The 16626-nt window shown below is 38.7% G+C and overlaps 1 protein-coding gene and 1 long non-coding RNA gene across 2 annotated transcripts in view; one reads left to right on the plus strand and one right to left on the minus strand.

Annotated features, from left to right (window-relative positions):
• The window catches only part of LOC128105751 (uncharacterized), a 95320-nt gene extending 92968 nt beyond the window's left edge, over positions 1–2352 (minus strand). The window contains exons 1-2 of the long non-coding RNA XR_008216482.1: positions 2206–2352; positions 1746–1915 (exon numbers count right to left, since the gene is read on the minus strand). This is a non-coding gene — a long non-coding RNA (uncharacterized LOC128105751). The remainder of the gene's footprint in view (positions 1–1745; positions 1916–2205) is intronic.
• Col24a1 (collagen type XXIV alpha 1 chain) overlaps positions 1–16626 on the plus strand; it is a 271849-nt gene that overhangs the window by 181129 nt on the left and 74094 nt on the right. The window contains 2 exon segments of the mRNA XM_052731052.1: positions 11103–11156; positions 13506–13613. Of these exon segments, the coding sequence (XP_052587012.1) occupies positions 11103–11156; positions 13506–13613 (162 nt within the window).

Raw genomic sequence — 16626 nt, forward strand, 5'->3', positions numbered from 1 at the left:
ACGCATGCACAGGCAACGCATATGCACATGCACACACATGCACGCACACATATGCACATGCACACACACACACACACACACATACATTGACCTTTTGTATCTACAGGGTGACTAGAGATGTTGAGCTGTGTCTTAAATGAATGACAAAGCAAGACTATCAGTTGTCCTCAGATGCAAAAGGGGAAAGACACTTTTTCATAAACAGTTGAACTTCTGTCATAAAGCTTTTGTTGGAGGAGAGTCTTCTGTTGTCTCAGACTTAGTTTGTATAAATAGTCTATATCTTTGTTCATAGAACCCATGTTCTTGTTATAGAATAACATCTTAGCCCCTAGATTAAGAGTCTTTGTAAGCATGGTACACTACCAATACCAGCTCCTAAATTATATTGCTTTAAAGGAAATTATAAATTGTATAGTCAAAAAAAGTTCTCGCCTTGAGACAAATGTTAAGATGTGAATAACGGGAGCAGTTTTGGAGAGTATTTGTGACACTCTTCCATGTAAGTGTTCCAGTCTTCGGGGTAGTGTTTGACTAAAACTTCACTGTTCCTCTGGTCTGACATGTCTAAGCAAGGGAGATTATCTTTTTTTTACTTCTCGAAGTTTTCTTGACTTTAGAGACTGTTCTTTCCTTGGTAGAAGAATCCCTACGATTCTACTAAACAACAAGAAAGGATTTCTCTCTCCTCTGCGCACTGGCAATCTTCATCCTTTTACAGACTCAAAGTGAACTTTGGGCTGTGGAAGACTTCTCCCTGGAAAATAACTCTTGAACAGCACAGCTCTGTCTTCCACTCTCTCATTAACCACATTCCTCTGGGCTCCAGTATTTCTACATGAGGGCTCTGTAAAGAGTGAGGAACTAGCCGCGGGTGAATTAACCATGCAGGCAGGCTACAAGCAGAGCAGGGATTTATAAAGTTGGTCATCGTTATGTATTATTCCTTCGTGTCTCTTCATTGGCTCCGAACCTCCAGATCAATAATGTCTTATCAGTGGTGTGCCCCTGCCCCAGTCAGCTCAGCTCAGTTTGTCTCACCAAGCTGAAAGTGCTATCTTGAAAACCATGACAAATGCCATAAATGAAGCTCTAACTGGCTATCTCATCACTCACAACTATCCACCTCTGCAATTCCTTTAGTAACAGTGAAAACAATGCTATAATGTAATTAACATATTATAATAAAACAGATATCCTCTTCAAATAATAGGTGATGGCCTGAGCATATTTCTAACAGGCATTTAAAGAACGAGGGTAAAGGGGCTGAAGAGATGGCTCAGCAGTTAATAGTTCTTGCTGTTCTTGCAGAGGACCTAGGCTTAGTTCCCAGGACCCACATGGAAGCTCATAACCATTCTCTGTAACTCCAGTTCCAGGGAGTTCAATATTATCTTCTGACCTCTGCAGGCACTAGGCATGCATGTAATATGCATATGTATATGCAGGCAAAACACTTATGTACATAAATTGGTTAACTGATTACAGAAAAAAGAATGTGGATAAAGCAGAAACATCACTGTGTTTAAATATCAGCATGTGGAGATTATTCCCTCCAGTTTTGGCATCATAAGTTGCCTATTTCTCCTCTGCCCTGACATCTCATCACAGCACACACAATGCCTTAAGGATCCTCCCTGAGGTTAAGCAACTTGAACTCACTCACCTCCTCTCACAGAATCCTCCTGACAGTCTATCTATGTTATTATTCCTCATTTCACCAGAAAACAAAAATTTAGACTCACAGTACAGCAGCAGATGCCAAAGCTGACAGCAATTCCTTTGTTCTCTGATTTCAGCATCCCCATCGTCATTGAAATACTCACTTTGGGTCCTGGGTTTTACCTTCCTAGGGTTCTCAATAGTTTTCATCAGTTTTAGAGAATTAGTTTTCCCATTAGCACCAGGGCTGGACCTGTAAAGAAGCAAAATAGTCAGTGCCAAGAAATTATGCTTCCTGCTCATTCTTGACAAATGGATGTTCTTCAGGGCTGGGCATGTCGTTTAGAGATAAAGCATTTGTTTAGTATGCGCAGGTGGCTTTTTCTCCAGCTTGTGCATGCACACACTCACAATGTGTTTGTCCATATGTATATGTATATATATATATATATATGTGTGTGTGTGTGTGTATATATGTTTATGTATATGTTTATATATATAGACATATATAAAGATTATATGTGTGTATCTCCAGTAACTTACACTTCAGCATGGACTCTTAAACAACTAGCTTGAACAGAGAACGTAGGAAAGATGGATCTAAGCACACCACAGCACAGCATCTGCAGGGACTCTGAGGATGATGCCATGTGACAGCTGGGGATGGGGAGAACAGAGATGGAACAGAGGCTCCAAACAGAGCATGGAAAATGATAAACACAGATCCCATCTGCGTCCTAATGTCTCCCAGGACCAATTCTGCCCAGTACACATCTTTGTTACTTTTTTTTTTAGCAACAACACATGTGGGTTTCTTTTTTATTCTTTTTGTTGTTCTCTTTGGAATTTTAAATGCCTTTCAGCTTATAAACTCAATAAAAATACCGTGGCATATTTTTTTCAAAAGAATTTTATGATCCAAGGAACTATTGCTTAATCACTCAGCCTGATGTTGGTTTTATTTTGCACTTTTAAAATTATTCCTTGGGCAATGTCACAAAGATGCTACCTCAATTTCTACAAAATAAGGAAAAGAATGTAAGAAAATCACTTTTTTTTTTCAAAAAAGAAGCCCTTCATTGTGGAAGACTGAGAATGAGATCTGTGTTGAGGAAGCACAGGAAAACATCAATTGACAAATTCAAAATCCAAGCTATTGCTTCTCTGGGCAGAAGAGAAAACATGCATATTTTATGCATGAATTCTATTCTAAAATGCTCGATTGCCTGAATGCATATCCCTACTAGAGAAGAAACATCTGTCTAACTTATGGTCGGTCATCCACAGCTGAAGATTCTACCACAATAGTATCTCAGCTCTAAACACATGTGGAGCTATGAATTCCAAAGTGGAGCATATTAAAATGAGATTATGTTGTTTTATTCTTTTAGTGCAAAATTCAATTAGACTTATTGAAATATGCTTTTTTGATCTGCTTAAGTTAGAATAAGGGTTTCCTTGGAAACCCTGAAAAACAAATTGATCAGAAATTTTGGATTGGTGGTATTAAGTGACATTCAGGGATAAAGAATATCTGATTCTTATCATATAAGTGTTTTCTGTGACTATGGGGTTAAGGTTTTGTTCTGAATTGCTTTAGCCTAAGCATCATAGATATGGAAACCCTGCTCTGCCTACTGTTTTCAAACCACTGGTCAAGAGCTGCATTTCTGGGCAAGCCAGTCTGTCTTACACGTTATATATCCACTACATGAATGACAGGCTGAAGCTGTGCAGAAATTCCCAGTGTGGCTGTTGACTTAACATGGCTCTGTTCCTGCTATTCCTACTTCCATCAGAAAAGATCCCCATTCCGTTGCTTAACATGTAGCTTCTGCATAGATTTCCTTTGGAAGAGAAGGCTCTGTGGTGTTAAAACGGCATTCATTTGGGCTGGAGAGCTGGCTCACCAGTTAAGAGCATAACTGCTCTTGCAGAAGACTGAAGTTCAGTCCCCATGTCAGGCAGCTTACATCCACCTGTAACTCTAGCTCCAGGGGATCTGATACTTTGGACTTCAGGAGACATCTATACTCGCATGCACGTACCTACATATACACACATACACCTAACTATAATTAAAAATGAAATCTTTAAAAAGCAACATTCACTTGGATTTCTAATGTTTTATCCAGCCTTTCAAAGCATGATTCTACAAAACACGTATGTCCAGTTTCTGGTACTTTTTGTGATTCTAGAATTCTGTCAAGAATTGGGCACACAGAGTGGAAAAGAAGAGTAGTGAGGTCCACAATCAGAAACTGTAGTCGGTGGATGAGAGATCAATACAGACTATAGTAATGCAATGATATCAATAAGTTCATGGCAAAAGATGTGAAGTTTAAACATATAAATGGGTAGTGTCATTAATAACAGATTAAGAGTAGGAAAGAAAATTAGTTAAGGATTGTGTTCTAATAATTTCTGTTGCTATAATAAAATACCCTACCCAAAAGCAACTTATGAAAAAAAAGACTTATTTAGCTCACAACTCTAGGTTATATCATGGGGGAAGTCAAGGACTTGGTTACATCCACAGTTAAAAGCAGAGAGAATAAACTCAATAAACTTGCTTGCTGGCTTACTTGCTTATGCTCAGCTAGGTTCCTTCATTCTTATGCAGTTCAGGGCCACCTGCTAGGGGATGTGCTACCCACAGGGGGCTAGGTCTTCTCTTATCAGTTAAGGCCAACAAGACATGCCCACAGGCTAACATGATCTAGACGATTCTTCAACTGATTCTCTCCTCCCAGAAGATTCTATGTTATGTCAGGTTGACAGTTAGTTAAAACTAACATCACAGATAGAAACCATAACCTGCTGGATCAGTTAACACCTTCTTTGAACAGGGGTTGACTGAGCTCAGATCTGGAGTATTAAAAAGCATTCATCATTCCAAGAACTGAAAGAAGATCCTTTGTGAGTGGTGGAGCATCAAGGGCCATGAGGTGGAGGTGAGTCAGCTGAACCAGACAGCAGCCGCAGCAAAATGAACAGTCAGGGGTTTGTTTCTTGTTTTGCTTAAATTTGAAGGAATAGGTAGGAAGCAGAACATGTGGGGCTTCTAAAGCCAGAGTAAGGAATGCAGATTTGATTCAGAGTGGATGAGAGGACATTGAAAGTTTTGGTGAGAATCACTTCATAATTTCCACATTTGTTTAACATTGTCTAATACCATGAGCTATCAAGGAATAAACTCAATGAAACAAACAAAATGCATTGAATGAGAAATGCATGTGATGCACTAAGGCAAATCCAGGATGGGGAAAGTGATCTTTTAAAGAAGTATGCTAGAGCGTGGATCCACTGGTGTGCAAAGACTTAAGCCTCAAACTTCCTCTCACTACAGAGAAGCTCCTAAGCCTGAATATAAAAGCTCTAACTGTAAAGGCCTTAGAGGAAAGTGGGGAGTGAATCCTCATGGCTGTGGGATAGGCAGGCACTTCTTAGGTAAAGCTTTAAGAAAGACCATGGGCCGGGCGGTGGTGGCGCACGCCTTTAATCCCAGCACTTGGGAGGCAGAGGCAGGCGGATCTCTGTGAGTTCGAGGCCAGCCTGGTCTACAGAGCGAGATCCAGGAAAGGCGCAAAGCTACACAGAGAAACCCTGTCTCGAAAAACCAAAAAAAAAAAAAAAAAAAAAAAAAAAAAAGACCATGGACACTGACAAAAAGATAATGGACTCCATTAAAAATAAGCGTTTTGTACAATATAAATTGATACAATCCTCATACCATAAATAAACTTGTTTAAAGAAAAGCAGCCCTTCTAAAAGCAAAGTAACTACTCTCATGAAACTTCAAATAATCAAGATGAACTCTCAAGTTGGCCTATTCTTTCACCACTCAAAATCAAGATGACTTCTGTATCAACACAACATATATTAAATATAGACAGGAAGTGCACAAGGGATGGCTTGTGGGTAAGAACACTCACTGCACAAGCATGGGACCTGGGTTCAAAACCCCAGCATCCTTGTAAAAAGCTGTAATCCCAACCCTATGAGGGACAGAAGGATCTCTGGGGCTAAAATTTAGAGTCATTGAGAATCACTTCATCCTTCCCCACCCCTTCTCGCTCTGCCTTGTGGAGATCTATAATTCTGTTCACTGCCTCTATGTCATATTAATATCCCTCTACCCTCTAGTAGAAGCCTTAAGGTAACAGTATCTTCCTCCACACAGGAGAGGCTTGGGTGCTGGTACTCCAGACTGAACTTGTAAATTGTTGAAAAATGAAGAAAAGGAAAATAGAACCATCCTCTCTTAAGACACCCCCGCCCCGGGCACATGAACTCTTAAGACTGAAAAAGGGTGAAGTCCTGGTATTAACATAGGCAAAAGAGGAAGATATTTTAATAATGTTTCAAAGTATTTCTCCATTTCAGTAGAGATGGGAGGACCAGGAGAGACCGGGCTTATGGGTGGGAGGAAGGGATTTGAGAGTTGAGTTTGAGGTCATAAAGTTTGAGATGATTGTTAGAAATTCAAGAAGATATGTCATTGGGTAGCATGATCTGGGCAGCCTTAATTTAGGAATTGTGAGGATATGGGTGGTATTTAACAGCATGGGGATTGGGGAGACCACAAAAGGGGGTGAAAGAGAAGAGGCCTCTCCAGTATTAAAAGGTGCACAGAGGAGGAGACAGCTTCATCTAAGATGTAAGTGGAAAACCAGGGAGGCATGTCACAATGAAAACAAAGGCTTTAAAAAGTTCTAAGTATGAAAAAATGTTTCAAATAAAATTACCTTTGGATTTGGCTCTCTGAGGTCAGTTTCAGTGGTGGGAACAAAAGGCCGGCTGAAGAGAGATGAGAGATTAGATCAACAATCAGAAGAATGAGCACAACATTCAAAAAGTTTTGTTATAAGGGGAGAAAACCAGAAAAATGGTTCTGGAAAACTTCAGGAGTAAATAAATGAATGTGTGATGAATGAATGAACGGAGGGAGGGAGAGGGGGAGAGAAAGGGAGAGATGGAAGCTTGAGGATTCTTCCAAGAAGCTTTAAACCTATATTAATGGAGTTGGGGTTGACCCGTTCAGTAGAAATACTGATAGCACAGTCAGAGAGTGGGCTCTTTCAGAGGGATGGGTCTTGGGTGAGTGAGTAGGCCTGGGATCCAGAGCATAAGTGAGGAACTGGCCTCCCCCAGGGAATGGACCCCAATTCTCTGTCAGAGAAAGGAGGCAGAAGCTGCTTGTGAATAAACAGCAGGTGTAGGTCAGGTTAGGGAAGACAACTTCAGCTCCTCATTTGATTGCTACTGTATCTTACTGAGCTCTGAGACAAGGTTGCTAACTTGAAAATGAGGTGAGAATGGAGGTTTGAAACTAGAGATGAGTGCGCAATTTATCTTCAGAGAAACACCTCAGTCAGAGGTTGTTATCCACATCAACACCTTCATTTAATCATGCATTGCAGACCCACACATTGTAAGTACTCCCATAAACAAGGGAGGCCTCAAATGCACTCTTGTTGACAGGTGGTGTCACGCAGATATGTGAATTTACTTCACTTAAAAGTATTGATGCACCTAAAAGGTTTGTGAGTTCCCTCATGTGAATACTGTACCAAAACTTTAACATCTTAAGATATTATAAATGTGAGTCACATATTTTATGAAACTTAACCAGGAAAATAGTCACCCCAATAGATGAAACAAAAAACATTTATTAAAACTTAATATCAATACTTTTACTATTATACTTAGTGGAGAAATGTCAAAGAAATGAGCTAAGATTGACATTTCTCCTCCCTTCTTCCCATATTACTCAGATTAATATTGATAATAATATTTATATAAAATAAATAGAAATACTTGTATAACATAACAAAATAGATAATCTGTAAATTATAATTTGTAAGAATTCATCATGATGAATGAAGCATTCATGTCAAATGAAGCATTAATATTCAAAAATAGATTTTATGTTTCTTTACCAACACCAATTACTTAGAAAACTATTTCCAAATAGCATTTTGATTATAATCAGCAACAAAATTAAGCTCCTTGGATTAGGTCTTAACAGAATATTGGTAAAATTTGTAGATTTTTGCAATTTAAGAACAATACAACCTAAATAAAACCTAAAAGACTTAAATATGTGGACAAAGATTTAACATTCATGAACAGGAAGATTTACTATCGTGAAATCTTTTCTAAGTCAATTTACATTTAATACAGTCTCAATGGGAAAATCCCTGGGTTCTGGTGTTTGTTCACAGCAGAAGAGGCATTCTTCAGTATCTGGTTTTTTTATTTGTGTTTTTCAGACTGGCTCATTTATCCCAGACTGGCCTCAAACATGTAACTGAGGACCTTGAACTCTTGTCCATCCCCCGTCTACCTCTTTAGTACTGGGATTATAGGTGTACCACCACACTTGGTTTATGTGGGCCTTGTGCACCGTGAACTGAGCCATGTCCTCAGCCTCATTTGCTATTTTGTTGTTTGGTTGGTGTTTTTTTGTTTTTGTTTTTGTTTTTTTAACAATTTTCTCAATTCCTTGGGGTGGTGGAGACTATCTTCCAACTGACCTCAAATATACAACAGAAACCCTGGTTTTATATGTGTAAGCACACACATTTATATATAAATGATTTTAATTTCTACTTTCTGAGGTTAGTCATGTATAGTGTATAGTGTTTCAGAGAAAAGATTAATAAAACCCATGCTTAAAGCACAAAGGAAAAGGAAAAGGAAAATCCCTATGGGGTTTTTTTTAATATAACTTGGTCGATAAAAATTAACTCAAAGTTTGTACTGAAGATTAAAGAGCCAATATTAGGACAGTTTTAAAGAACAACACAGGGATGCTTGGCGAGGGAGGCAAACGAGACGATAGACCTACGTGATATCAGAGCATTGCTAAGGTTACCATGATATGGTTAATTTTATATGGTTTACAGACGTCAATAGAAATATCCTACAAAAGGATCTGAGTCTTTGCAACTTGATGTTTGATCATTTGAGTATGTATTACGTATTAATAAGGAAAAGATCCATACAGTAAATTATAGTATTATAGTAACTGGTTGTCCATATAGGAAAAAAAATCTTGCACACACACACACACACACACACACACACACACACACACACACACACTAGCTTAAATACAAGCCAGCAATTCAGCTCAAGAAGAAAAAATAAACCTTGGCAAGGTAATGAGCAGATATACTTATTGCAACATTGTCAAGTACAAGGAAATCTAGTCACTAGGAAACATGGTTAAACTGTGTTTGACCATAACATGGAATCTGTAGCAGTTAAAAAATGTGAACAGACTGAAGACACAGTGGATAATGGCAAAAGCAAAGAGTCAGAATTCTGGAAGTGTCAGAAGACACCAAGTCCAACACCACTCAAAGTTTGAAGATGCAGAATAATGACATACTGTGGGAGGACCGAGAGGCATGCCATATTGTGTGAAGAAATGCATAGGAATAGCAGAGTTCCAGACAATGACTGCACTGCCCACCTCCCCACCCCCCTTGAAAAGTGGATGTTGTTCTTCACTCCAATTCCGTATGTGAGTGCTGATCTTTTTCTTTAACATGGGTAATAAGCACATAGGCTTTCATTGTATTTTTATTGTCTTTATATGTGTTTAAATACTGCATAATATACTTAAAGGGCAGAAATTAGTGAAAACTAACTTTATTGTGCCCTCCATTATAAGCCAATATTTTCCAAGCTTTATGTGCACTGTAATCTCACTGTGTCTTAGTGACCCTTCCAAGAGGATATTTTGGCCTTTTGTTTGTTTTTGTTTGGGGTTTTTTTTTTCAGATCCTTCTTTTATTTAAGGGCTAAACAGAATCCTACTTTAGAAAAAAAATTTACATGCAGGCATTTATCACAAAGAATCATTGGTCTGGTTCGAGGCCCCTGGTCTCTGCTGCACCGTCACCACGGGGCCCTCACTGGGGCTCTTCCTGGACTTCCCGTTGCTGCCCTGTATTGTGAAGATCCTGCATCCCTGGGTCCACAGGACTGACCCCTCTAATGCCTACATGTAAAAATGTATGGAGTTATTGAGTGACTCACTGTGTCACACTGCAGCTTCTAGGATGAGATTTTTCCCTCCTTCCTTTTTTTTTTCTCTTAAATTTTGTTTTGTTTTATTTTGGTGGTAGATGGAGATGGGTGGGATCGGAAGGCATGATGTGAAAGACACAAAGAATAAAAAGAAAAAAATTTAAGTTATTTGTGAGTATGTGTATTTGTTGTGGGCACATGCACATGGGTGTCCACAGAGGACAAAGGGCTAGGATCACCTGGAGTCAGGTAACTGTTTATGCCACCTCGGGTCCTCTGCAAGAGCAGCAATCACTCTTAATGGCTGACCCATCTCTCTAATCCCCAGAGACTTTTAATAAATTAAGCAATTTGTCAGAGGCTATGTGGCAATTAAAGGCCTGAACCAGAAAAGCCTGACACTTAAAACTCTATGCAGATTAATCAGTTTCTTTTGGAAAAGTGATTTACTTCTCTGCAATAAAAAGTCCTCTACATGGTGCAGCTATCATTTCTACCTCTGGATGCAGCTGTAATACAGCAATAGAACACGACTCAGTGAGTGAGGCTGGAATAGTGTTTGCTGGGAAGTGTAGGGCGTGAGTCACTTCCTTGGGTATCTGTTTATTCATTCAACAAATATTTATCAAGGGCCTGCATAGCACAGTGGTAAACCACCATTTATTTCTTGTCTGCATAAGCTTGCCAAGCTTAGGGGGACACAAATTTGAAATTTCCATTTTCATTTCCAGCTAATGAAAAGAAAGCTGTAATTATTACCCATTTTAGGACTGGCAGCCTGGCTCACTATAGATTACACTTATTCATTGCTAATACAAAACTCCATAGAGCACCCCATTCCTGTTTCAAAACCTCTGTTTTGCAAACTAAACAAATTACCAGCTGATATTAAAATATTACTTTAATTACTATGACTGCCTCTTTTCCTCCCTGACTTTCCTTTTCTCTAATCCTTTTCATCTCCTTAATATTCTCCACTTCAGTGATATTTTGAGACTTTCCTTGACCATGGAGTAGATATATTTTATAAGCTTGTTCTTTCAACAAAATGCCAAGATAAATGAAGCTCACTAAAATGTTAATTTGAATGCATTTGGGTACACTTTCATTACATTCTCATTAATTTAAGCAACTATATTCCAAGAAACTTCTTTCCTAAAGAACAGTTTAAAGTTTATGTTGACCCACGTGTGTGGGTCAAGTTTATAAAGTTTATAGCTTGGTAGCAACTCTGTCTTTTAATCACTGTGACCTTTTTAAAAACAATTATAGAAATAATAGTGTTGAAAAATAACCTTCATTTATATTTAGTGTTTATTTCAATGATTACCTGATAGAAATATTTAAAGCCTAAACTTTTTTCTTTAAACATTTATTTCTTTATATCAAATGATCAGGGACCAGATGGAATTGTGGGAACCCCAGGACAAAGAGGCCGACCAGGGAAAAAGGTAATTGTTTAACTATCTTTTTGCATGAACTTTCTTCCCTCTCATGCCCAGAGGTCTGCAGAGTACTGTGCTGATTGTGTTTGCATTAGACATAAGGTCACAGAGACTAGTAAGTGGGGTAGGAAAGCACACAGGGTTAGTGACTACCTCATTTGATAGGAATGCATATTACAGTCATTGGCTGAGGACAGATTTTCCACTTTATCGTTTGGAAAGCTAATCTTAGCTTTCTTTCCTTTGTCTCTTATTTACCAAAAAGCCATAGACAGGGAAAGATATAAAATGAAAATATCATTTTATTTGGGCCATTTGAGAACAATTTTATTAAAACAGCTGAGGGAAATAGTAGGATTACTCATCTTTCTAGGTTAATTAGGAATGATTTCTTAATTTAAAAGGTTGATTTTTCTTGCCTTTCTCCTGTAACAAAACCCAGAAATCAAGAATGTTTTTCATTGCTAATTTTGTCTTTTTCCAAACAAACAAAGCCCTTGATATATTTGTGAGATCCTAATATGTTACTATTAAAATGTATCTTTGTATCTTATCATTAATTTGTCCCAGTATTAGCGAAGTATGGTAACAGTTTTTCCAATGGACTGTGACAGTTGAGTACACACTCACACAGTTGACTTTAATCTGTGTTTCTCCAAAAGTCCAGTTCTATGCCTGAGCCATCCTTATCAGTTTTAGTCACTAGAAGGCTAAGAAAAGCTGTTACCATTTCTAACTGTGAAAATATCCCCATCATGAAGTCTCTTTCATGATGCATGGTAATGCAACTAACATCAGTATCGGGTTTGGGAGCCTTGTGATTGACTGGCAAGATTTGGTCCAAATCAATACACACAGAGAGACACATACAAACAAGGACAGAGAGAGAGAGAGAGAGAGAGAGAGAGAGAGAGAGAGAGAGAGAGAGAGACAGAGAGACAGAGAGACAGAGAGACAGAGAGACAGAGACAGAGAGACAGAGATACAGAGAGAGAGAAAAAGAACGTACACACACAACACAACACAACACATGAAGCACCAGGAAACCCCTGGTTTTCAGCATTAGAGACAGTGTGGGTCTTAACAACAATCATCACTGTCCTAGAAAAGTGAAATAAATCCTGTGAGCCGTCAGGAATGCCTCAAGTATCCTGACTGATTACAGGTATACTGTCTTTTTCTCATCTTGAGTATCAATAATAAAGCAGGCTTGTAGCCAGAAGTTTCTCTGGTCCTGCCTGGCCCCACAGTCAGGACGAATCTCTCCCACCACCCGCGGTCCTGCAGCCACTTATAAAATAATCATTCAGAGGCTTATATTAATTACAAACTGTATGGCCTATAGCTTCTTGCTAGCTAGCTCTTATATCTTAAATTAACCCACTCCTACTAATCTATATGTTGCCACGTGGCCGTGGCATTACCAGTCTGCTAACATCTTGTTGCTCCTTCAGTGGCAGGCTCATGTCTCCTTGGACTCCATCCTTCTTCTCTCTGTATCTCTGCTTGGATTTCCTGCCTGGCTGTAAGCTTTCTTGCCATAGGCCAAAACAGATTTATTTATTATCCAATGGGAGCCATACATATTCACAGAATACAGAAAGACATCCTACAGCACAGGCTGGTTCTTGTTTTGAGAAAAGGAATGAAAATGCTAAAAATGTAGCTTATGATCACCTGTCAAAGAGAAGGGCTTGTGAGTGTGATGCCAGAAACACAAGTTTCTGAAGGCTGTGAAGTGATGTAAGAAATAATAGGGATTCTTGCAGGCATGTTGTGAGCAGTGAGAGATGATCCTGAAAATCCAGAGCTGTGCGTTCACTTCTTTCTGCTGGTAGTGGACCTTTGGGATTCTGAAGTTCTCTAGAAATGGACATCTCATGAGTCCTGTTTTCCCATGATTATAATACACACATGCAAAAGAGAGAGAGAGTTGTATGTAGCAAAATACATTCAAAAGCTGGTTAAATAGGACTCATCCTGAACATGTTAATATAGTTCCTACTTGGTTGTTTAAAAAAAAAAGACTTTTTAGTCTCTTTTCAAAATTGTTATTATTTTTCAAACAGTATGTGATAGGAATTTCTTTAGGCCAGGTGTGATAAGCATGCATCTGTAATGCCATCAGTTAGACAGCAGAAACAGGAAGATCACCCACAAGTCAAGACCAACCTGGTCTATATAGTAAGCTCAAGGTACACAGTGAGACTCTGTCTCACAAATCAAGGCAAACAATACCAAAAACCATAATCCATAGAACTCTGCTTTCCGAGTATCCTCTAGAGTCATTTAAGCATATGATATAGTTAAATAAATTAATACATTTATTTTCAGTCATGTTAATGTCATCCACAGGGTGATAAAGGACAAATAGGACCCATGGGAGAAGCTGGAAGCCGAGGCTCCCCTGGAAAGGCTGGGGAAAGTGGCCCTAAGGGTGCCCGAGGAACAAGAGGGGCTGTGGTCAGTATTTGATTTCTTTTCAGCACTGAGTCACTGTGGATGGAAAAGAACTGTATCCATGCTCGTAGGGCATCATCCTTGATTGACTTTACAGAGGATGCAAAGGTTCCATTGAAAATAATCTACCTCTGTGGGATGGCGGGAATCACAGGCATTCCACAGTATTAAACAGCTTAGTGGGTTTTGGACATGCAAAAGGAAAGGGAAAATTGAAAATGGAAATAAAATATGAAATGAGGTTTTAAAAATCTGATTTTAACTCCAAAGTTAAGTAGGAAAGTTTATACACTGAGCACTTCAAAATCAGGATTTAATATCTGTCTGAAGCTGTTGTCATGTTGGCAAATTGCTTTGAAAATTAAGTGAACTTGAAATGTGTTTCCATTCACCATTTGGACCCGTTCTGCCTTAACTTGAGATTATCTTTCTAAACAGCTGGGAGGAATCTGCCCAACAGCTATTTATATCTCATCTTTTGCATGAACTTTGCCTGACACGGGGAGCTGAAGCATGACGCTTCTGAACCTGTGGCAGCAAAATTGTGGGGCTGGTGTGCGCTTGACCTGCTCAGAAAATGACAGTGTGAAAGAACGATAGTTAAAAGATAATCTTCTATTCCATGAACTTATTTATAACCTGGAGGTGCATTAACTTCATCTCCATTTAAATACTCCATGCCAGGCCTGTCACCAAGGCCTTCAGAGACCCTTGCATACTCTGTTTGCTTTCTTAAGAAAGTTTGCCATTATTTATTGACACCTCAGCACCCAGGCCTTAGGTCATGTTATGTCACTGTTTCTCTGCCTTTTGCCTATGTTTTAAAAATATTATATAATGTGATTAATTTTTAATGAACATAAAAATTAATGCAGCCCAAAATATTGCCTTTAATGTAAGCTTCTACTTTGGAATTTTTCCTGTAAAAGTATTCATCTTAAAAATGTCTTTTAATATATTTTTAATTAAAATGTAATTACATCAGTTCCTCTCTTCTCTTTCCTTCCTGTGTCCCCTCCCTCCAACCTCTCCCATGCTCCCAACTCCCTCTCAAACTTATGGATTTCTTTTCCTTGATTATTATTGTTACATATAACTATAGATGCACAAATATACACACAGAGCCTGCTGAGTCCATTTTCCAAAGCTACAGCCCCATTGTCCATATTTCATATTAATTCATTTAGTGTTTGATAATCTGATAAATGAGAATATATATATAGTTTTTGCTTTAATATTTAAATTTCCCTTGTTATAACTATGTAATATATACTTTTTCCTATGAAAATTTTCCATTAATTCATATATATATACATATATGTGTGTGTGTGTGTGTGTGTGTGTGTGTGTGTGTGTGTGTACACACCACATATTTCTATTTGGTGAGTATTTTTTCTTGCTGTTTTGCAACCATTACTCATAAATCTGAAGTGATGATATAATTTGTCAAACATGTTACAAAATAAATTATAAATGATTCTATTTCTGTCAATTATCTATTTTTGTGGGGGGTTTTTTTGTTTTTTGTTTTTGTTTTTTTTTGGTTTTTCGAGACAGGGTTTCTCTGTGTAGCTTTGCGCCTTTCCTGGATCTCGCTCTGTAGAACAGGCTGGCCTCGAACTCACAGAGATCCGCCTGCCTCTGCCTCCCGAGTGCTGGGATTAAAGGCGTGTGCCACCACCGCCCAGCTTATTTTTGTGTTTTTTGATGAGTAGAGCATTTTAATTTTAATAGTCAAAGTTGTCAATATTTTCCTTTGTATTTTCTGGATTTTATTCTGCATTAGAAATTCTATCTCCATCTAAAGTATGCAAATTTTCCTCCATATTCTTATCCTAATATAGTTATAATGTTTTTAATTCTTTAAGCCATGTGGAGATTTGTTTGTTTTCTTAGTTATGGAAGATAGATGTTTGTCTTACCTCACTTCTTGTTTTCTTAATTCTGTGATTGAATACTCAGTGTATTTGCCACTTTCGTGTAAGTTTTACTGTAATTAAACCCAAATATTCAGTGGTTTCATACAGTCTATTTCTGGGGTGATAACAGTGATAACGCTGTTGCATCTGTTGAGATCTGTTAGAGCAGACACTGCATGGTTCCTTCCTTAGAGACCCCCGGCTCTGATGCCCACCTCATTGTGAACTTTATAATCAGCTCCTCAGTTCCTCCTAACACCTGACCTTCCTGCGAGAAACATGAGGCACCGTTTCACTTATTCATTGCCCTCATGTTTCTGTTTGTTCTTCTGACTTATTACGTTGACTGGAATTTGGAGAGTCATACTGACTGGATCTCTTGTGATGCGAAGCTGAAATTGTCCCCAGTGAGAACACTCCTGAGGTCTCACGGTCGGGTATCATTTTCAAAACACAGTTTCTCCCTTTAGAGAATTTTCCTTTCTTTCTTAAATGACAGTTTCAACTAGGAGATTTTGAATTTAACTAAGTTCTAAAACATTTGTTTATATCAGAGTTTCAGTTATCACAGTCTGGTCTATGATCCATTTTGAATTTGTTTGTGAGCAGGGCGAAAGATGTGGGATTTACTTTGATTCTTCCACAGCACTGTTTGTTTCTTGAGCTTTTCCTGTTTCCCCCTTGCCCATTCCTCCTCCTTTTGCTTCTTATTAACACACTGAGTTTGAAAATCACCATGCCACACTTACTAACAGTGTGCAGGCTCTTGTGACCACACCACACTTACACTAACAGTGTGCTGGCTCTTGTGACCACTCCACGTTTATACTAACAGTGTGCTGGCTCTTCTGTGTCCTCTCCTATGACCACACCACACTTACACTAACAGTGTGCCAGCTCTTCTGTGTCCTCTCCTATGACCACACCACACTTACACTAACAGTGTGCAGGCTCTTCTGTGTCCTCTCCTATGACCACACCACACTTACACTAACAGTGTGCCAGCTCTTCTGTGTCCTCTCCTGTGACCACTCCACACTTACACTAACAGTGTGCTGGCTCTTCTGTGTCCTCTCCTGTGACCACTCCACATGTGT

Source organism: Peromyscus californicus, unplaced genomic scaffold (genome assembly GCF_007827085.1).
Source record: "Peromyscus californicus insignis strain IS unplaced genomic scaffold, ASM782708v3 Scaffold_9__1_contigs__length_137607984, whole genome shotgun sequence".
NCBI classification, from domain to species: Eukaryota; Metazoa; Chordata; class Mammalia; order Rodentia; family Cricetidae; genus Peromyscus; species Peromyscus californicus.